The 22,852-nt window shown below is 43.6% G+C and overlaps 1 protein-coding gene across 1 annotated transcript in view; it reads right to left on the reverse strand.

The window, feature by feature from the left end:
- The window catches only part of OGA (O-GlcNAcase), a gene marked incomplete at its 5' end in the record, with an annotated part of 1,599,409 nt that overhangs the window by 1,217,187 nt on the left and 359,370 nt on the right, over positions 1 to 22,852 (reverse strand). The window contains 2 exon segments of the mRNA XM_044056260.1: positions 14,140 to 14,298; positions 21,404 to 21,688. Coding sequence (XP_043912195.1) covers positions 14,140 to 14,298; positions 21,404 to 21,688 — 444 coding nt within the window.

Here is a 22,852-nt window from a genome sequence, read left to right on the forward strand (position 1 = left end):
TCCCAAAGCTATGGATGGGTGGCTGGTACTAAACTGGGTTAGGTGAAGCTAGGATGCCCTGCAGAACTGCAGTGGCAAAACCAGCTCTGGTTTTTGAGTATAACAGAAGGTGGTAGTGCTTGGTAAAGGTGTGCACTGAACTCCAAGTAGCTGCCTCCAGAATGTCCTTGGTTGGAACCCTCCTGAGAAAGGTTGCTGTAGCCCTGGTAGAATGGGACCTAATATTAACAGGCACTGCTTTCCCATGGTGCGAGTAGCAAAAGCGGATACAATGTGCTATCCATTTGGAGATAGTCTGTTTTGAAATAGCCTTTCCTTTGAACATGCAGCATAGGATACAAAGAGTTGGTCAGTTTTTCTGAAGGTCTTTGTCTTATCCAAATAGTAACGTGGCCGTCTGTGAATGTCCAAAGAGTGAAGGAGTCTTTCTCCTTTATTCTGGGGGTTTGGATAAAAGGTGGGTAAATGAATGGTCCGATTCAAAGCCACACTTGATACTACCTTTGGCATAAAGGTAGGGTTAGTTCGTAAAGAGACTCTGTCCTGATGGAAAATGATGAAAGGTTCCACTGCCATAAGTGCCTGTAGCTCTGAGACCCCACGTGCTGAGGTGATAGCCAGCAACAGAGCTGTTTTCCATGACAAGTATTGTAGTTCTGCTGAGAAGGCTGGTTCGAAAGGAGGCAGTGTTAATTTTTCTAAAACGAAGTTGAGGTCCCAAGCTGGCGTTGGGGGTTTTCTGGGGGGTCTTATATTCTTAGCCCCTCTGAGAAACTGCCTTAGTAAAGGGTGTGAGAATATGGGAGGATCCGTATTATATTGAGCTGAAATGGCTGAAGCATGGATCTTAATGGATGAGAAAGAAAGGCCTTTGTGTAGCATCTCAGTTAAGTATTGCAGTATTTGAGGAATGTTTGGTATCCAAGGATTTTGGCCTTTAGCCTGGTTCCATGCACAAAATCTTTTCCATTTATCTGAGTAAGTTTTTCTGGTGCTGGGCCTCCTGGCCTCCAAAATGACATTCAGGACGTCCTTTGAGAGAAGTGTTGATTGATGACTCATGGTATTCTCCATGCAGCTAAATTTAAAGTCCTGAGCTGACTAGAAAGAATCTGAGAGTTTTGCTGAGTCAACAGAAGTGGGAATTGAGGTAAGATCCATGGAGGGCTGTGAGTCAAGGTCCTTAGTAATGGGTACCAGTGCTGACGTGGCCAGTCCGGAGCAATGAGGATCATTTGTGGTCTCTCTGATCTGACTTTCAGTAATACCTTGGTCAAGAGAGGTAGTGGTGGGAAGGCATAGACTGTCAATGCTGTCCAAGTGAATGATAGGGCGCCCACTTTCCAGGCTAGGGAATGATAGGTCCTTGTGCAAAATTTCTGTAGTTGACAATTGTTGGGGGAGGCACATAGATCTATGTCTGGGCGTCCCCACCTTTGAGTTATCATTGAAAATACTTGTGGGTGTAGTCTCCACTCGTGAGGATCTGCCATATTTCTGCTTAATTCGTCTGCCAATATGTTTTCCTTTCCTGGCAGGAATTGTGCTTGCAGTTGTACTTGTTAAGTCAATGCTGTGTTCCACAAGGTCATCGCCTGTCTGCATAAAGGGTGGGAGTGTGTTCCTCCCTGCTTATGTACCACATAACTGTGGTGGTGTGTCCTTATTAGTAGTTGTCCTGGATGCAAGAGGTCCTTGAAGGCTGTCAGTGCATTTTGCACAGCTAGCATCTCCTTTTGGTTGATGTGTAGATGCATTTGTTTTGCAGACCATTTGCCCTGTATGCACTGTCCTGCCATGTGTGCTCCCCAGGCGTAGTCTGAAGAATCTGTTGTCATAGTTTGGTTTGCTGGAGGTAAGACAAAAGGAAGACCCTTGTTTATTTGACATGCTTGAGCCCACCATAGGAACTCTTTTTGAAGGCAGGGAATGAGAGGTATACTTGTTCCGAGGCTGTGCCTGTTAAGCCCATACACTTTTCAGATACCATTGTAATTTCCTCATATGCAGCTTTGCATGTGGAATTAGTTGAATGCAGGATGCCATGAACCCCAATGCCTGCAGGATTTTCCTTGCAGTGAGCTGGGTAAAAGTTGCCATCATTCTGAAGTATTGAGTCAGTTTTTGTTTGTCTGGCATGAGATGAGCCATCTGGGTCGTTGTATTTAAGCTGGCACCCAGGAATATTATGTCTTGTGAGGGTATTAGCTTTGACTTCTTTTTTTTTTTTTTACTGTGTACACCCTAGGCAACTTAGCAGTTTTGTTACAAATGCCAGATGCTGTAATAGAATGGCCTTGCTGACCGCTTGGATCAGGCAGTCGTCCAGATATGGATAAATTTGTATTCCTCATTGTCTGCAGTATGCAATTACTGATGCCAGGCATTTCGTAAATACTCTGGGCGCAGTAGATAAGCCAAAGGGCAATGCAGAGAATTGATAATGCGTTGTACCTGCCAAAAATCTGAGGTATCTTCTGCAATCTTGTCTGATAGGGACATGCAGGTATGCCTCTGAGGTCCAACATTCCCAGCCAAGACTCCTTGCCCAGCATGGGAAGAAGCTGCTCTAGTGTGAGCATTTTGAATTTTGGTACCTCCAGGTATGTGTTTAGAATTGAGAGGTCTAAAATGGGTCTCCAGGCTTTGTCCTTTCTTGGTACTAGAAATAGTCTCGAGTAAAAACCTTGACTTTGCTCCTTTGTAGGTACCTATTGAATTGCTTTCATATCCAGGAGAGCTGAAATTTGCGTTTGTGCCTCTGCCCATTGGTTTGGAGGCAGATTTGGCATGCCTCTCATCCGTGGTAAAGTTTGAAAATGAAATCTGTAGCCTCGGGTAATAATATCCAGAACCCATTTGTCTTTTGTTATGATGCGCCAATTTTGTGGAAATCGAGCCAGTTTTCCTCCCAAAGGTGCTGCCAGGGCAATTTTGCTTAGCAGGCGAAGAGGGAAGTCATTGTGTTGGTTTCCTGAAGGGTTGAGATCTTTTGTCTCCACCTCTTTGAGTTGTTGCATGCCATTGTCTAGGCCTGAAAGAACCTTGTGGCTGGCCTCTGCCCCTTGGGCGTCTGTACCTACCCCTTTGGGGTCTGTCTGATGCAGGAAAGGACCAGTTTTCTGATGGCCAGTTTCTGCTGAAACGAGGAGGTTGTACCTGTAAAAAAATCTGTAACTGTCTGCATAGATTTTGCCTTTTCTTCCATTTTCTTTAAAACTTCCTCTGCTTTGACACCAAATAACACATCTTTCTGCAATGGAGCATCCAATAACTTTGCTTTGACATGTTCTGGTAAGGCTTGCTCTTTTAGCCAAGCATGTCTACGTATTACAGATCCTGTGACAGCTGCTCTACATGAGGCTTCCAGTGAATCAAACCACACTGTAAGGTATGCTTTCCCACCTGTTCTGCTGCATGCAGCAAATCCTGCACCTCTTTGAAATCAGGTTGATCTGTCTGAGGGATCATTTTCTGCTTTAACTGTGTAAATCAAGTACTGCTGGTATTTTAGCATGTGGAATTGGCAGTTTAAGGCCCTTATGGCCAAAGTGGCAAACGTATACACTTTCGTCCCCCATCTTTCTAATGCTCTGGAATCTCTTTCAGAAGGTAGTGGATTCTTAGCAGTAGAGGCCTTAACCCCTTTGGGACCCTGGGAAATGGTTTTGGGGTCTGCAACAGGGCTTTTATATAGAAACGTACGAGAATCAGGAACTCGGTAGTATCTGTCTGGTTTAGCTGGTGCAGGAGGTATGGAATCTGGGTTTAGACTAGATTTGGTGTAAACCTCATCCAAAATGGCTAAAACTGGAAGAATTGCAAGGGGTCTATGCTGTGGAAGAAGAAACAACTCACGGAGTATTTCCTTAGAATGAGAGTAATCTTGGCCTTCCCAGTGGAAGTGTTCCCTCATGGTGTGTAAAGTTTCCCCAAAAGAGTAGTCTTCAGTGGGGGGAGACAGAGGGAATGGACTCTTCAGCATCTAAGTCTTCATAAGGAGGAAAGGAATAATCCTGGTCCTCAGAGTCAGCTGAGGAAATGGATGCTTGGTCAGAGGAAGGATAATCTTCCTCCAGTCTAGGCCTTTTGTCAGGAGGGGGTTGTGAACCCCTGATAAGGGTAATTAAATCCTCAGCCATCTTAAGCATCTGTTTTTTAGGCGTAGGGGCCTGTGGGGGGGGGGGTTGTGGACCCAGTTTCCTAACTTTTAAGGGGGCTTTAAGTTTAGCATAAGACTTGGAGATAGTTGTCGGTTTGAAGACACCTTCAGAAACCGAAGGCCTGTCCAAAATCTCCGGATCACCGTCAGGTTTGGCGTCCGAGGGGTGAGGCAGTCAGAATTTCTAAATCAGCGGTAGTCAGGGGCTGCGTAGGCACCTCACTGAAAACCGGAGAACCGGAGGCAGGCCTTGCTGAGGCCTCGGTATCTGGTCTTGGCCTTGGTTGCCTGTCCTTATCCTTGCGTTTTTTAATCATTGCCGATGTTGGTTGCTCCGATAATGTGTTACAGTTAAATTTTCTGCCAAAATAATGTCGGGCGAAATCTGCCCGACGCTTGATTGTACGTTTGTTGAACCTAGCACAAAACCGACAACCAGAGATGTGGTATGGGCCTAGGCAAGGAATACAATAAGAATGAAAATCCTTATGAGGTATTTGCTTCCCACAAGAAATGCAATTATTAACTTTGTCTGACATCAGTCTGAGGCAAGAAAAGTTTCCCCAACGGGGTACTTAGCTTTAGAGAAGACTTTGGGCTGAAAATCGATTCGAAAATCTCAGGAGCTAGCCGACTGGCACTTGCAAACTGCTTCTGCTTCGGGCACCGCGCGGCAAGAAAGACTGAAGAAAATGGCATTGGCTACCTCTTTTATCCCCCTGTCGCACTGACGTCAGGGAAAAAGCGACTACAACAGACGCTGGACCAAGACTTTGGGATTCGGCCGACTGCGGGACCGCCTGACGGCAGGATAACCAGAGTGTGATGACTGCAGCAGTATAACACGATGAACATCTGTATATTACTCCAAATGAGAAGAACTAGAATCATACCATTGATAGTTTGAGGGGACCATGCATGGGACAAAGCATTTAAAAGCTACATCTGTCCATTAGTAATACTGGGGGCAGTCCTGGGGAAAATTATCTGCTTCACATCCGCATATTCAAGTTATGCTTGAATATGGACAGGAGGGATGAACTTTGTTTTATGTGGATGGGGAGTCTGTTCAAAAGCAGTGGTATCTTCTGTGAAACATACCTGTCCCTCTAAACAATTTTGTTGATGTTGCAGAAGATATTTAGATCCCTAGACCATGTACTTCGATACAGTTCTATGAACTACCAGTACTGGTTTGGAAAACACAATCTTAGATGCTGATACAAAGACTGGTACAATCACAGACTTTGCCCCTCCCCCCATCTGTAGAACAACAATCTTCACAGACAAGGAAGAAAGGCGGTTTTGCAAAAAAAGGCAATGATTTAATATTAAAGCGTGCAAGTATGAATTAAGGAACTTGCCCAAAGATGTTTGCGAGATGACATTAAGCAAAATAGAGGAGAAAACTAATCTGAAAGTTATCACCTTTAACGAATGCAAAGTAAACGAGGTTTTACAAAGGTTACTGTAAAGATCATAATGCATATAACAGGGAATGGGTTCTACATCGCATTATCCTTCTACATTACAAAACAAGGGTAACAGTGTAACTAAACTCTTAACAGATATGGAAATCACAAACAAGTTAGAAAATCTGGTTGGTAGGAAGCATGAAATTAAACCGTTCCCAAAACAGTGAATGCTGGGACTGTTGTATAAAGCAGGATACACGTGTGGTGGGTAGGGCAGAAAAGAATAGCTGGTGGCAATTAATATGGGTGGTTCAAGTCGGCCTTGAGAATACTTCTATGACATCCCTCCTCTGGGCCAGTAATTAGAGAGTCTCAAACCTCACCATGGACACCGGTGAAGGACGTTCACTTGGAACAGACAGATACATGCAGTATTCTCAGATGCAGCTCTCTGCGCCAAGCACAATTTCTCTTTAGAGCACACATGGAGTGCACATAGTCCAAGTCCTGGGTTTCCCTCTCTCTAGCCAGGCCCCCAAATAAGACTCCTCAGTGACACAGCTGTAGAACAGTCCTCAGCCACGTGTTCCAAGCCAAGTCCTACACCACCCTCGCTGTGAAACCAGTGCTGTGTCCCACCCCTGCTCCAAGTAGCCAACACACACATTTGATTTACACACACACACACACACACACACACACACACACACACACACACACACACACACACACACACAGAAAGACTGGCAGACAATTGCTAACTAAATCTCCTCTGCCCAACTATAAGCTAGGTACTGCCACCAGAACACTCCAAAGCCAGCTACAAGGTCCAAGGTACCAGCTCTTAAAAGGGTACCCAACTAGACTGGGTAAAATTAATACCAATACAAATAGTAATGTTTGACCAATACAGCAAGGATTTCAGGAGTGGCCACAGTGTCACTAAATAAATTTAAGTACTCTCAAATGTTAAAATATTCTCTAAAAGACCAGTCATAATAAAGAATGTAACTATACTTAATAAAAAAATGAAATTACTAAATGTCTACTTACAATAAACACTGAATATCAATCACAGCAAATATCAAAAACAGCACATATGGAAAGGTTCACAATGACACAGAAAAATAAGAAGTTATGTACCTATCATAACGTTCCATGTTGGTTGTCTTCTCTCGCCTTTTTTCTTGCTGGATGGGTTCGGAGCCGATCCTCGGCTCTGACTCTGCCACTTACTAAAGCTCGAGAGCTAATTTTACCGGCTCGAGGCAACCCTATATCCCATGATGCAAGGCGATGACTACCCAGATCTCGTTTGGTAGCTAAGGAAATTATGCAATACATTCCTCCAACTGGAGAGGAGGAGGAAGAGGTAATAGTAATAATAATAATAATAATCCCCCGAAAAAGATCAACCTGATCTAGTGACACTAGAAAGCTGATTATTTGGAAAAATTGGATCAAGACTCTTAAGGGAAGAGGCACAATCTTCTCGGTCTGACCAGGCTAGGGGGATGGTGGGCGGGACTTAAGAAAGAAGCGAGAGAAGACAACTAACATGGAACGTTATGGTAGGTACATAACTTCTTAATGTTAAGTTGTCAATCTCGCCTTCATTCTTGCTGGATGGGACCGCGTCCCTAGCACCTCTATCCTGGGTGGCAGAATCTTGAAAACGGTGGAACCAAAATTCGCTCCGTCTCTGGAGGCCAAGTCTAATTTGTAATGTGAAACAAAGGTATGAGGAGAAGCCCATGTGGCTGCTGCACAAATAGTGTCTATTGGAAGTCTAGCCTAAAAAGCTGTAGATGTAGCTAGAGCTCTGGCAGAATGGGCTTTTGGCCTAGAAATTACTTGCATTTATCAGCTCAGAGGTAAAGAGTTAATCACAGAAGGCAGCCATCTAGATAGAGTTACCTTGGATACTGGAAGGCCTTTCCTGTTCTCTGCATAGGATAGAAACAGTCAATCAGATTTCCTAAAATGTTTGGTTCTGTCCAGATAATATCTGAGTTGGCGGTGATCATCAAGATAATGTAGTTTTCGTTCCGCTCTATTAGAATAATTTGGGGAAAAAAACTGGAAGATCAATGGATTGATTTAAGTTAGTCTGCAATGCCACTTTGGGTAAGAAAGACGGATTAGTCCTTAGAGAAACTCTCTTTGTGGAAGATTAAGTAGGGAGGACGAATGCAGGGGGCATGAAGCTCAGATACTCTCCTGGCAGAAGTAATGGCGACTAGAAAGCTTCTTCCAAGAAAGAAATTTCAATGAACAGGAAGCCACAGATTCGAAAGGGGGAAGCATCAAGGATGTTAAAATTAAATTTAGATCCCACTGTGGTGGGGGGTCTCTAATTGGAGGTTTAAGTAAAAAAATACCTCTAAGGAATGCCTTGCAAAGTTTATGTGACATCATGATGTGGTCCAACAAGCCTATATGAAAATTTGAAATGGCTGCCAGCTGAACTTTTACTGTGGAGGAAGAAGATCCTGAATGAAAAATCTTGGCTAGGAAGTCCAAGACCGAATGAATCAGAGCAGTAAAGGGGTCTATATTCCTAGCTTTTGCCCAGAAGGAGAAACGTTGCCATTTACTAGTGTAAATACTTCTGGTGGAAGATTTAAGGGAAGCTACTATGATATCCCGGACGGGATTAGAAATCATAGGAAGCCTGGCTAGGGATGGAAGCAGAGCAACCAAGCAGTGAGGTTGAGAGAAGATATGGATTGGTGCAGCTGCCCCGACTGGTGGGTCAGATGATCTGGAACCGGGTCCAGATGCCATGGCTGTACCAAAAGATAACTATGTAGGAACAGAAACCATATCTGACGAGGCCAATAAGGGGCAATGAGAATCAACTTGGCTCTCAAGGCGGTTTGCTTTCTGAATTACTTGTGGTATCAGAGGAAAAGGAGGAAAGGCATAAAGTCCCCAGGGCCAATCTTGGGTTAGAGTGTGTCTGGGGGGATGGCCTGGAAGGGGGAAGAGAGAGAAGTCGGGGCATTTGCTGTTTTGAGGTGTAGCAAAAAGATTGCAGCAAGGAAAGCCCCACTTCTGAAAAATCTCTTCAGTCACAGATGGTTTGAGAGACCACTCGTGAGTCATGAGAATAGCTCGGCTCAACCTGTCCGCTATGATGTTGGATTTTCGGGGGATATGCGTTGCTATCAGAAACCGCTGAGAAGAGATTGCCCACTGCCAAAGTCAGAGTGCCTCTCGACACAGTGGATAGGACTTGGTTCCGCCCTGCTTGTTGATATACCACACTACAGACATATTGTCCGTTTGGACTGCAATAGTTCCCAGGGGAAGAGAGTCGTGGAGGGCTTGCAACGTTAAAAGCACTGCTCTCATCTCCAGGACATTTATGTGCAGGTGGCATTCGAAAGGTTGCCAAGTGCCATGGACCATCCTGCCCTGATAATGCCCCCTCCACCCGATCAGGGAGGCGTCCGATGTAACCGTGGCAACCGGGGCGGGAGGAACAAAGGGTCTGCCCTGATGGACTTGAGGGGACAATAACCACCAGGTCAGATGCCTTTTGCAAATTGGAGTTATGATCCTGTGACGCATGGGAAGTTGTTGAAAGGACCATTGGGCGAACAGCATCCATTGTAGGAGACGCATGTAAAAGCGGGCAAGGGGAAGAAGTGTTATGGCGGCCGCCATAAGACCCAATTCTTTCAGAGCAAATCTGGCCTGAATTTTGTTGCTGAAAAGAATCACATGGACGTGGTTTTGAATGTCCAAGATCCTTTGGTCTGTTAACTTTGCTGAAAGTTGTACGGTGTCCAATTTGGCGCCTATAAAGGTAATAGATTGACAAGGCGACAAAGCAGATTTTTCTAAATTTATAGAAATCCCTAGCCCTCTGCAAATGTGAATGGTGTAATCTCTGGCTTGGAGAAGTTGATGCCTGGTGGTGGCAGTGAGGAGCCAGTCATCTAGATATGGAAACACCTGGAATCCATGACGTCTCAGGTGAGCCGTAACCACTGCCATACATTTGGTGAACACTCTGGGGGCTGTAGTGAGTCCAAATGGCAGGGCTCTGAATTGGAAGTGACTGGCCCCCAGCCGAAAGCGGAGAAACCTTCTGGAGCGCCTGTGAATTTTTATGTGATAGTACGCATCCTGAAGGTCCACCGAGCACATCCAATTGTCCTTGCCCAGAAAAGGTAGAATGGACTGAAGCGTGACCATCCGGAATCTTGTTTTCTTTACAAACTTTAGTTTGCTGAGATCTAATATTGGTCTCCAGTCCCCTGTCTTTTTTGGTACTAAAAAGAACCTTGAGTAGATTCCGGATCCTATTTGGTCTGCTGGGACTGGCTGGATGGCTCTTTTTGCTAGCAGTTTTGTTATCTCTGGTACTGCTAGTTCCCTTAGACTGGGTGGAACATCTGGGAAGGGTTCCCTTTTGCTGAACTGGGGTTTGAATAAAGGGAATTTTGTAACCCTCAGATATAATCGACTGTACCCATTTGTCTTGAGAAAGGGAAAGCCAGGCTCTTGGGTACAGCGATAATCTTCCCCCGACTGCCTCCAAAGGTGGACAATCGGGCAACATCTCAGGGATGCTGGAAGGGTTTGTCAGAGAGGCTCCCTGCTACCCTGATTCTGTGGACCCCCTCTGCCTCTAGGGTGGCGTCTGTTGTTGTTACCCCCTCTGCCTCTGGGGGTAAACTGACCTCGTGCGTCAGGCGTGACTCCTTGAGATTTGCAGAACCACATTTTCCCTCCCTTCTGACCTTTTGGGTAAGGTCTTGAAGGGGTGGAGAAACGGACTCCTATGGCAGAAAGAGTCTTGCCATCTTGTTCGCATCTAGTCAAGGTGTCTTTCACTTGAGGTCCGAACAAGGTCGAACCATCACAGGGAGAGTTTGTGAAAAACGCCTTGAAGGGGTCTGCAAAATTACAAAGCCGCATCCAGGATTGACGCCTTAAAGCCACTCCTGTACCTGCGGCCCTACTCGCTCCATCGGCTGCATATAAAATGAGCAGCATGAAGGAGTTAACAATAGAGTTTAGGATTCCCAGCTGTGAGTTAATTTTATCCTGGGACCCAGCAGCTGACGGATCCTGTAAAACTTCTCCCAACTCTTTAAGAACATGAAGGCGGGTGAAGTGACACAAGTAGTTCAGCGATCGCATGGCAAAGGTCGCTGAAGAAAAAATCCGCTTGCCATACCTATCCATAGTCCTGGAATCCTTGTTAGGAGGATGGACAAGTACTGAAGGATCAGCTAGTTCCCTTCTTGGTGGCTGCAGCCACCACCATGGCATCAACCGGGACACATTTTGTCAAATATTGCCTATCAGGTGGGGCCGTAATGAATTTAGAAGGCCTTCGAGGAATGGGTTCCACCGAATCCGGGGCCATCCACACCTTCCGAGTCACCACGTCCATAAGAGGGTCGAAAGGTGGAGCCACCCAGGAGGTGGAGGGTCGAGACCCAAACGCCTCCAGGTATACTGAATCGTCTTGGGAAGGATTAAGGGAAGGCCAGCTCCCCCTCTGCTTAAGAAGTTCAAGGATGTCAGAGAGAGACATCCTCAGAGGGGGACCTTGGGGATCCCTCCGACTCATCCAAGTCAGTATCGGATGTAATAGACTCAGGGGAGTCTAGATGTTTCCTCTTACATGTCCTCTTATGCGGAGGTTCACCTGACGGGTCAGGAGAAGCCTCGGAAGAGGAAGATATTCCCAATGGGGAAACCTGAGGCGTTGGATCTCTGGGTCTGGGAGCAAGAGAGTGGGAAGAGACGTCAGCAGGCACTGTAGTGGGAGGAGCTGATGGAACTGAAGGTTGACTACGCCCTGGGGCTAGTACACTCATCACCTCGAAGGCTCCCCCATCAGAGAGGCCAGAAGGCTCCCGCTCCAAAGAGATAGGAACCCCAGGCTGCACAGACAGGGACGGCTCAGAGGCCAATGTCGGGGCTGAGCTCACCAGCGCCGAAGCTCAGAGAGGGAGAACGGGGTCGGACAAGGGTCCGAGGCCACTCGCCCCCTCAGAGCCGAGAGAGACCAGATGCCCGGATCCCTCCAATGAAGGTCTCAAGGAGGAAATTGGAGCAGAGGAGGACGGAGCCGAAGGGGGGGGGGGTGGTATCGGCTCCGAAGTCACAAGAGTCACTGCTCCGAGGAGCTCCGGCTCCGAGCTCTGTAAGAGAGTCGAAGGAGGAATGTTAGGTGGATGTGTGATAGCTACCGTCTGTTGAGATGGGCTATGGAGCATTTGGGCCAATGCCTGAGACTTTAATAGTCTACTAGCCACTCTCTCAAGTTCGTGATCGGACAGCCTGGACGACCGAGAAGAACGGCTCCGATGGCTCCGCTCCGAGAGCAGGGGTGATCTCGGAGCCAAACGTATACACACCAACAAAGGGGATCTTGATCTCTTTTTTGAGATAGGTGGAGCCGAAGGAGCAGAGGATACGTCTGCTCCAGCCGGAGCCGACACAGAGTGCCCAGATTTAGCAGCATCGGCGCCAGATGGAGCAGATACTGTAACTTGTAACATAGAAGGATCGGCTCCGGCCGGAGCCGATCTTGACACAGAAAGCGAACCAGTAGCCAATGGCTTAGGACTTGAAGCCGAAGGCTTAACTGGTTTCGAGGGCTTCCCCGGAGCCGACTTAGTCGGGGAGCTCTCAGGCTTTAATAAGCCCCTCAGTATTAATTTATTTCTGCGCTCCTGCAGGACTCCTGGGCTGAAGGCATTACAGACAGCACAAGAGTCCTGCCGGTGCAGAGGTCCCAGGCAGTAAACACAAGAAGTGTGACGGTCTGTCAGAGACATTTTCTGACAGCACGAGTCACACTTCTTGAAGCCTGAGACCTTTGTGTCCTTCGACATAACTGTGTTGAGGAACCACTAAGTAAACAAAAAACATAGACACACACACAATAAACACCCACTCCAATAATAAAAAGTTTAAACAGGGATACAACACACTCAAACACCACACAGAATCCCTGACAGAAAAATAGGAAAGGGGGAGGCTGAGGCCTAACTTAGGAGAAAAGATAAATAACTAGAAAAATAGGGAACACTAACGGGAATAGGGTTAAACTAATCGTTAAGAGTTTACACAACAGTAGTGACTAAAACTAAAGGGGTGAGACAAATTCGGAATTTTGAAAAACTTACCAGGAGCCGGTAAAAAAAGCACCTCGCAAACGAAAGCGGCAAACGAGATCTGGGTAGTCATCGCCTTGCATCATGGGATATAGGGTCGCCTCGAGCCAGTAAAATTAGCTCTCGAGCTTTAGTAAGTGGCCGAGTCGGAGCAGAGGATCGTCTCCAAACCCATCCAGCAAGAATGAAGGCAAGACTGACAACTTAATATCAATACTTCGCTAATCTCACTATATTATCCTGACTGATTAAAGGATGACTGTTCCCTAGTAGGGGCAAGGCAAGATGATGTGGGTGAGTGGTCCTACTTCTTTGTCAGGTTTCAAACACAGACTGCCCTGAGACTTCTGTCTCATCTAGTATTAAAATATAACTCCAGTGCTGGATTACAGAATGATCACATACATCTGGTCATCTGACCAGATTCAGATACTACTCCCTCCGCCTCGTTACTAGATACTGAACCAGAATCTAGCACATGTGTTACCATACACACAGAGCTTTGCTAAGATGTGTTATAGCATCTGGAGGCTATAAAACCATTTCAAAACTTCTACCATTCCAGGTTAACAATTAGGTCACCCCCAAGGACAACACAGCAGGAGTCCTAGTCCTGATTTTCACAGACATTTCGTCTCTGGCTGCAATCAGAACTGTAAGACACAATCTTTCTGGCCTAAGCCAGGTAATTTAAATTTCAGACTATTTTTCAAAATTAGCTGGACTGAGATTAACCTCTTCTCTTCAAGTAGCCTCTGTTACAATATATTCATTTCAACAGTTACAGTACAGTCTGACATACAGGTATATTTTTCTGTCCAACAGGACACACTGTTTGTACATATTTAACACAAGCAGCTTTACAAATACATTTACAACACATGCATCTGTACAAATCAGTTTGATAATACAAATGACATACAATTCTTTACAAAACTCCAGCTAGCTATGCTGGCATATGTTACACATCCACTGCCTTACTTTTGGCATAGCTGGCATTACTTCACATCGTCACAACTTCACAGAAGACTAGAGTAGAAATATACGGTTTGCAGTAATACTGGGCAACATATAAATGGGGTATAAATACTGCTTGAGAAACAGCATTGAAAGGAAACAACCACTGTGTTTGTAGACTCAGAGTACAAATCCTCCACTGGCATCTCAATACGTACGACAACCTACTTAAAGTACATTAAGAATAGACTACAGCCCGAATCTAACTTGGCCAATCTATCACGTAACTACAGCAGTCTACTCAAACTCTTTCTCATCAAATATAAAGATAACAGAAATTGACATAGGTGGAACCAACCCTAACCTAGTATGAATCCTGCACAATCCAGCTTGTTAAATATTTAATCACAAATTCAAAACACAATTACTATGCAAATCAAGTGACTAAAATACTCACTGTTGTACTGTTGAGCCACTCCGAAGTCTTGCAGCCACTCTTGCAAAGCAAGCTTAAGTGCCATCTGTGGGCTGTACAGAACATCTGTTTCAAGGTCTTCATCACTGCCTTCATTCTCCAGTTTTATCTGGATTGATATTGTGCTATCTTCACTGTCAGCTGAAAAAAAGTGGATGGTTAAATTGAAGTTTCACTGTTAATCAGAAATCATAGTTGAGAAATATTCTGATCTACTCTCAAGAAAAAATTAACACTGCATGAAAACTGCTTATAAAATATGAAATGTAAAAGTTAACATTCTATAGGCTCAGGAGAGGCTAGCTTTTTCTGCAAATCATCCAGTAAATCATCCTGGTACTGAAACACATGAAAAAGGCAGTTAAGTGACCTCATGGCAAGGGTGGAAGAGGTATAAACTTTTTTTTACCCCATCTCTCCAGGGACCTTGCTTCCCTGTCAGCTGGTAGGGGATTTTTGGCCGAGGAGGTAGCCACTCCTTTGGGGCCCTGTGAAATAGTTTCTAGATCCACAGAGTGGGCCTTAAAGAGATGCTTGTGAGTGTCAGGGACCCTGTAATATCTGTCTGGCTTGACAGGAGCAGGAGGGAGAGAATCAGGAGAAGCACTGGAGTCTGAGAATACATCATCCAGGACATCCAAAACTGGAGGGATAGCTAAAGGTCTGTGCTGGGGTAATTTAAGGAAGGTACGTAGCCTTTTCCTAGAATCTGAAAATTCCTGACTCTGCCACTTAAAATGTTCCCTCATGGAGTGGAGGACTTCACCAAAAGAAAAATCCTCTGGAGGAGAGGCAGAGGGAATTGATTCCTCAGCATCAGAGTCCTCATAGGCCTGGAAGGATTCTTCTTGGGTATCTGAATGCTCTGAATCCCCAGAGGCTTCATCTGAAGAGAGGTTGTCTGCCTGCTCAGTTCTAGGCCTTTTTTCCGCAGGCAGCTGAGAACCTCTGTCTGGGTGAGGCTGAGACCCCCTGATAAGAGAGATTAGGTCTGCAGCAAGAGACATGATTTGTCTATCAGAAGAAGGGGCCTGATAAGTAGGTTTAGAATGGGCCTTGGCCTGGCTGGCGGCCTTAGCACGTGCAAAGGCCTTGATAGACAGATACAGGCGGCCTAGCTGCCCCACGTGCAGGGGTAACTTTGTCCACAGGAATGGTGTTGGGTAGTTCCAGAACTTCGGTTTCTGGAGTAAAGTCAACAACCGGCACCGGAGTAGTCTCCGAGACCGAAGCACGTGTTAACGTGGTGTCGTCGGCCTGGAGCGGTTAGATTACTGCTTCCGAAGGGACCGAAGCACTCGCGGAGGGCTTGGGCGTTAGATTGGTGGGAGACGCGGGCCGAGGAGGTCGGTCCCGGTCCTTTCGTTTTTTGGTAGTTTGTGCTGTCGGTTGTTCCGACGGCATGATGTAAGCGTAGGATTCGCCAAAAAAGTCTTCGGCAAATTCTGCCCGGCGCCTGAGTGCGCTTATTAAAGCAAGCACAGGCCGAGACGTCGTGGTCTGGGCCCAGGCAAGGGAGGCAATAAGAATGGAAGTCCTTATGAGGTATTTGTTTACCACAAGACAAACAATTATTAACTTTTTCAATTTGTTCTGACATCGGCTGAGGCAAGAAAAAATGTTCCCCCAATGGGGTACTTAGCTTTTAGATGACTTCGGTAACTGAAGAAACACAGGAGCTGACCGACCGGCACTTGCGAACTGCTTCTGCTTCGGGCACCGCGCGGCAAGAAAGACTGAAGAAGATGGCGTCGGCGGATGCCTTTATACTCCAGCCGTTCTGACGTCGGAGAGGAAGCGACATCGGCAGACGCCGGACCCAGACTTTGGAATCTGGCCAACCGAGGGCTGCCTGAGGCAGGGCAACCCATATGTCAGGACTGCAGTTGCATTCTTGAAGGACATCTATATACTTGTCTGACTTGTATCATACTCCAACATCCAAAAATGAATGCAGAAGCCCACCCAAGTAGAGAAGGAATGGCAGAAGGGTATTTGTGACACAAGGAGTGTCCCTTCCACAGACAAAATGACATGGTAAGATTCCATGTGCTATAGTCAGTAATGGGGACCCCTCCATGACACACCCTACAAAGGGGATAAATCCCAAGTAGTAGTTCTGCAAGTGTATAAAGAGCTGCAGAATGACCTAAAGGTCCAACAGGACCTGGAGTAAAAAAAGAAGAAAAGGATACTTAATTCCATGAACCAGACCTATGTCAGAAAAAGACATGAGTGTCAAAGAACCAACAAGCCACAGTATACACAATCACTGGATACATTTCTGAAGCAACTTATGCAAAGCAGCCATTGTTCTAGCAGCCTGGCCTTTAACCAGAGCATTTTCCTTACGGGAAAAAAAAAATCTCCTTTAATGACTGATACAGAACCATAAACCTAATAGAACACGTGAACATCATGCAAATATCTACAAAAGTTAAATTTTTTTCTAAATCAGCAGTGGCATCTTCCATAAAAAAAGTCGCCAAGTATCAGCATTATCACAAGTCTTCCTGAATTTGTGCTACTACAACATGCATTACTTGCTGCAGATTTCATCTCTCCAAGACATTTAATACACATCATGTTTAGTTGTTTACATGAATTTTCTACTTAAATCTGTAACTGCCAGAACACAGCTACATTAAAAAAAAAATGTAATATCTTTAATCTGTAAAGGTATAATCCTGTTAAGCTTTCGAGTATTCCTCAAATATGGTACATCATCCTTCTACCAATCTCCCAATACTGTGATGATGCTCAGTTTCAAAGGCTATTTCTAACAAACATCCTCAAAACCTCTATCAACATCTAAGCAAACATGCCTAACATACACAGGGTTTTCCATAAATTCAGACATGAAGATGCAGGTTCCAAAAGTACCTTTGTTAGTGCTTCCAGAATAAAACACAGATCTTAATGAGTACAAGTTCCAAATAGGAGGTAGTGAATCAAAAATGCCTTCAAGGAATGCTTTGATCAGTTTAGCTGCTGCTAGGGATGATGAGAGTTGTCACTTTAAAAACTTCAAGATTTTTAAGTGCAGTTTCAATGAATAGCTGAGAAGAGATTCTAATACTTCCACCAATAAAATGATTCCGCTTGTTTCTGCAAGTCTTCCCAATGGGTATTTGAGAGGTTACCTCCTTGACCTTATCTATGAAGTGGTCATTACCAGTCATGTTCAGGACTAAAAGGCCACACTGAAAGCTTGAGACCACTGATCAGTGAACTATATGATTTTGAAATGGAATCCACTTCACAGGGCTTGCCACAATGAACAGCATCGGAAGAGGGAAGCAGTCTGGTGTGGGCCAATGAAGGTTACCAATATCATTTTAGATGAAAGCTCATGCCTTCAACAGCATTTGGATGAAAAGTAAACAACCTTTGTGGTCAAATCGATCAACCACTCTCTCACCTGGTTGCTGGAATCAGGATTTAGAAGTCATCTGTACACTTTGCAGTTGAAGACAGGAAAAGCCTATTAGTGATTTGCCCTCCCAATCAAAACTGTGATCTCTAAATTTGACTACTGTTACAGACGCAAAATAAAACATATATACAAAGTACTCTTCCATTAACATTTGACTTAAAACTCATTTTTCGTATATACTTCAGACTATTTCCATCAGCAAAGAAAAAATACTGTGCAGACAGGTTCACTATGCAGTGCCTTCCTCATCTGAGATACACTCCCTCTGTAAATCAACCAAGGCCATTCATCATCTTCCTTTAAACTGGAAATGGATGATTGGCTAGGTATTCACAAATTTCCCATTGGCTTGGACTAGCCTAGGCCTCCTTGTGAAAGGAGGTATAGTTTAAGGTTGGATACTGGCAAAGAAAAAATGGCTGCAAGACTTAGTTGCCTTGTACTTAACTACGACCCTTATGATAATGGCTTCCTTTGTACTCTAGCATGATTATATTATTTCCAAGATCAAATAAAGCCAAATTTTCTTTACAAAACTTGGGACAGTTTTTTTTTTTTTTTTTTTTTTTTTTTTTTAACCATTATTCATATCAAATATTTCTTCAGTAACAGTCTAAATACTTCCTCTCCTCCTGACAAATCAAAAACTGCACATCACAATAGTCAAAAACTCTTGCACACCTTTTTCATCATATTACTTTTATCTGCTGCATCTAATCAAGTGTTTGCAACCATTAACCTACTTCCTTTCCATTAGCAAAGTTTCATTTACCAGCAAAACAAGCAACTTTTACCAGTTATACTGCTCTAAAACAATACATGTAGAATGCCCCACTCCAGCTCCACCAGAAATGCTCCTCCTTTTAAACACTTGCCATTCTTGCTAATAATATTGCATATATTGCTACACAAACTACAAGTGCCTCAAAATTCTATACAGTTGTCTCGAGTGTACAATCTTTCTTGGACTCCATTTTGAATCAGTTTTGTGCATCTAATCAATTCTGACATAACGTTCATATATCTTATGACCAATCTTTACTTTTAATTTTCATTCCAGTCAGACATGACTCATTCCACCAGCCCCTATCAGCCTCCCAACAGAATACAGAGGAAGCCACTGATGCCTCAAACACTTCCACTCTTTAGCAAATGTTCCTACTCTGCAAAACTTTATAATCACCATATTCTTTCTCGGCAACTTACTGCTCATCAAGGAGTGAAACGCACATTTCATTTGCACAGCTTACTCAGTCCACACCAACAAGCGAAAGCCCAAGGACCTTAACACACTGATGCTTATATCACCTTGCATGTCACCACTTCATTTAGTTGTTCAAAACCTCCTTTACCTTCATTATATTTTCATCCTATTATCAGTCCGCTTCATTACAAATATCTCTACTTTATCCCACTATGTCAATTACACCAACACAGCCAGATTCCCTTCCCCAGACCACTTTTTCCTGCCCTTACTACCCAAAAATGGACAGACATTAATACAGTCACTATAGGACCCACCCACATCTGAAGCAGTTTTCAAACTGACAACAAGGCATACAACACCTTTGTTAAAATTAACATTTCTGCCAGTATTTATCTAAAAAAACACAATCTAAACTAAAATTAAACTAACATACTTCCACTATACTTTGCTTTTATAACTAATTATAATTGCATTTTAAATATGTACTTCTGTAGATGTGAACTTTATTTGAACTGTTTGGAACTTATCTCCCCGGGCCTCTAATGAAAATGGACATATATCCAGCTAGACAAGCCCGGTCAACAAATGTAAAATAAAATAAATAAATAATAAAAATAACAGTAACTATTGCAGAAGCAGTATTTTATGGTTTGCCATGCTTAAGCTGCATGGCTTTAAACTGTCAACCACTGTTTTGTACTATTAAAAAGGGAGCAAGATACAAAATCACATCCAAGTTTACATGTTTATTACAAGTACAAATGCTGTGTTTCCAAACCATAATACTCATTTTCACACTTACAGTGATAATATTCTTAAAACAGTGCTACATTAAACTTATGAAAGCATTCTCATCTACACTTAACACAGCTTACCTTATTTAGCCTAAAAATACCAAATCTGGAAAACAAATGGAGAAAAGTTTCACCTTCATGATGTACACAACAGGAAATCAAATGTTTACAAACTGTAGCCTTTAACTGGCACTTCTGTCCTTGGTCTAGTTCTCTGCAACAAGGTAAAGCTCATAAGATTTCATCTTCCTTGGTGCAGCAAGGAAACCCAAAAATCTTGTTCTTTGCTGTAAGGTCAGTGAAAAGCAGTTTGTACAGCCCTTAGGTTCCTCATTTCAAGACCCCTGCAATATATTTTTGTTTTCTATCTTACAAGGTGCTAAAACACATTTCTTTCAACTCAATTTATAACTCCATGTCATATTTCTCATCTAACCATCTTGTACCAGTCAGCACCATCACACACAGGGCAATTGCTGTGAAGACTTTTCTTCCCATATGTCCTCCATTTCCTGCATGCATCAATATTGCTCAATTCAAGCATGTCCTTTCCAAACCATTTAACTTTCTACTAAAGTCTCAACTGCCTCATTCAGACTGTTAAACCAACACTGCTCCATTCAAAAAAGCCTTTAATGTTTCAGGAGACAAACCTGAATTTCAATCCTTTAGGCTTCTGTTCCATCAATGTGTTGACAAATTGAGAATGGCTACTTAAAGTCATATTATATGGGTAATCGGAAATTCACCCCTGGTCTCAGATGGACAGAAGCAGTCAGTAAAATCACCCCCATATATCAAACATAAATCAAATCTGAGGATCGCATTAACCTATCTGAATAACCCTGCTTGATGAACACCATTCGCCCTGCCACCAACATTTTCAACCTGGTTGTCACAATCCCCACAACACTTGCTTTCCCTCAAAGTTGAAAAACTTCAGCAACACTGTCCTGGACGTCTCATATCTAAAAACTCTGTCAGCTATGCGTTTCATTGATGCAACACCTAAAGAATCCAAATGAAACCAGTCCATACCACCATCTACAGCAGATCACTTTTCTCTTCTCTCAAACTCCATAACCTTAAACTCTTATTTCCATACTTGGCTAGAATCAAACCTAGCTTTCTTGGCCTTCTTTGAGGATGGCTGACTCTCAAAGCAAGAAGCTCCTTCCATGGCATCTTTTACCAAAAGCTGAAGATGCTGGTTTTCTAAATATATGGCCAAAGAAGAAAGCAGACTACACAGAGACTTCAGAATGAAAGCCTGGCATACAGAACAGGACATATGGTCATGGGAAGCACCTAGACAAAATAAACACTGCTTGTGACGACATTTATGATGAATGTCTCCCACACTGGCATTTATCCTTTCTGGATAGCATAAACTCCACAAGCAACAAAAACAAAGGAAAAAGATAAAACGCCAATGGAGCACTTATCTGAAAAATGGGCTTGGTGAACCAATGAACAAAGCAAGCATTCAGAACAATGACTGGATTGGCGACAAATTCTGAGTATGGTACATCACTTTTACATCCAACGCTGTACACAGGGAGCATACATGTGATATACAGTGTATCCTTAGCAACCTAAAGGCTTTAGTATACTGGCCAGATGTTGGCCTGCCCTTGGCAGGGATCTCTGTTGTAAGGAACCCTGCAACAATGAAATGGAAGGCCATCCTCACTTACCATCCTAAACAGAACACAAATTTCAAACATGACTGGCTGAAGCCTACACAAATGCACACGTGATGAAGCTGTACCAAAAATGCTTCATCCCAGAAGAATAAATCCCACTTACCCATCACAACATCTTTTCTAACTCCATTCATATTGGACTTGTACCAAGTTGACAGCGTGTGAATTGCTACAAAGTTGGCCTCAAATTCACAGTTTGGATTGGTTAGAACTCCTTTCAACCTTGGAATCAGTTCTGTGGAGCGTCCTTTGTATGGTCCTAAAAACAATCTCTTCTGGTCATAGTCATTGGCATGAATATTATCCCAAATTACTGGTGCTCTCTTGATAATTTTAGACACCTCTTCAATGGATTCAACTGAAATTTCCTTAGATACCACTTTGGGGCCTGAAAGAAAGATTTCAAACTAACATTAACTGACTAGAAAAGAGGGACAAAGATTTTTTGCAGCCATTCAATGCAATAATAGTACAAACTGCTTTTAACCAAACATGCAGTTCCCAAAGTGACTATTACAGTCGGGCACACTAACGTCACTATATACTAAAAAACACTTCACTGTTACTTACCTTTACAAGCAGAGCCTGTATTACTTTAGGATTTTATCAGAACAGGGAATCGTACAAAGGTCTCTTCTGTTAGACACATTTATACCTCAAGCCCCAAAACAGTGAGGAGAAAATGTAGCTCATGCTCATATAACACCACTTTTGTAAAATCAGTAATAAGCTTAAAAAAACCTGGCATACACCTTGTTCTTTTTTCATAATATAATTTATCCTTTGTAAGCAAGTCTATTAAGTAATTTTCAAAGTACCTAATTCAGTGTAGGGTTGCAGGGGATCCCAACCTGTCCTGGCACTCAGACGTGTGGATGCAATGCACAAGAGACTTTTTCTGAATGGAACACCAACCTATTACAGAAGACACGGATTCTAACTGTATGCATACATGTAGGCAATTCTAATGAGCCTCAAGTTACTTACAGAATCTTTGAAATAGTGGAGGAAAATTCAGCCAGATCATCCACTCAGAGACAGTATAGGCAGCCTTTTATTTTTATATGCAAAACACTTCAGCCAAAAAAAAACAAACTGAAGCATACTTTGTAATGCAACAATACTTACCACTGCATTATACCAGTCTATATGCTGGATAAAACAAAACTTTTCAGTTGGCAATGCTGCCTCACACTTTGCTTTCCACTCCATTTCTCAACTGGGGTGCCTTCTGTGTTGAATCTGCACTTCCTCTCGGTGTCCATGTGGGTCTTTGCCAGATACTGTGGTTTCTTTCACATGACAGCACATGTAATCAGTGTCTCTGCAATGAGGGAGGTGCCCAGTCAAAATGCATTACTATACCTTGCATTCACTGAGACCAGAAAGGCCAGGACAGGTTCCACAAAATCCCCTCCCCATGACTCTGCACTGGATTATGTGAGCAGTCGTAAAATGAAATTTTTGTAGCACACAAGTAAAATTACTCACAGACTGCATGAATTCAGTCTTTTTAGTAAATTTAAAAACTGAAATATTCCAGTTTCAATGA

Source organism: Protopterus annectens, chromosome 14.part0 (genome assembly GCF_019279795.1).
Source record: "Protopterus annectens isolate FY-2018-M chromosome 14.part0, PAN1.0, whole genome shotgun sequence".
Lineage (NCBI taxonomy): Eukaryota > Metazoa > Chordata > Ceratodontiformes > Protopteridae > Protopterus > Protopterus annectens.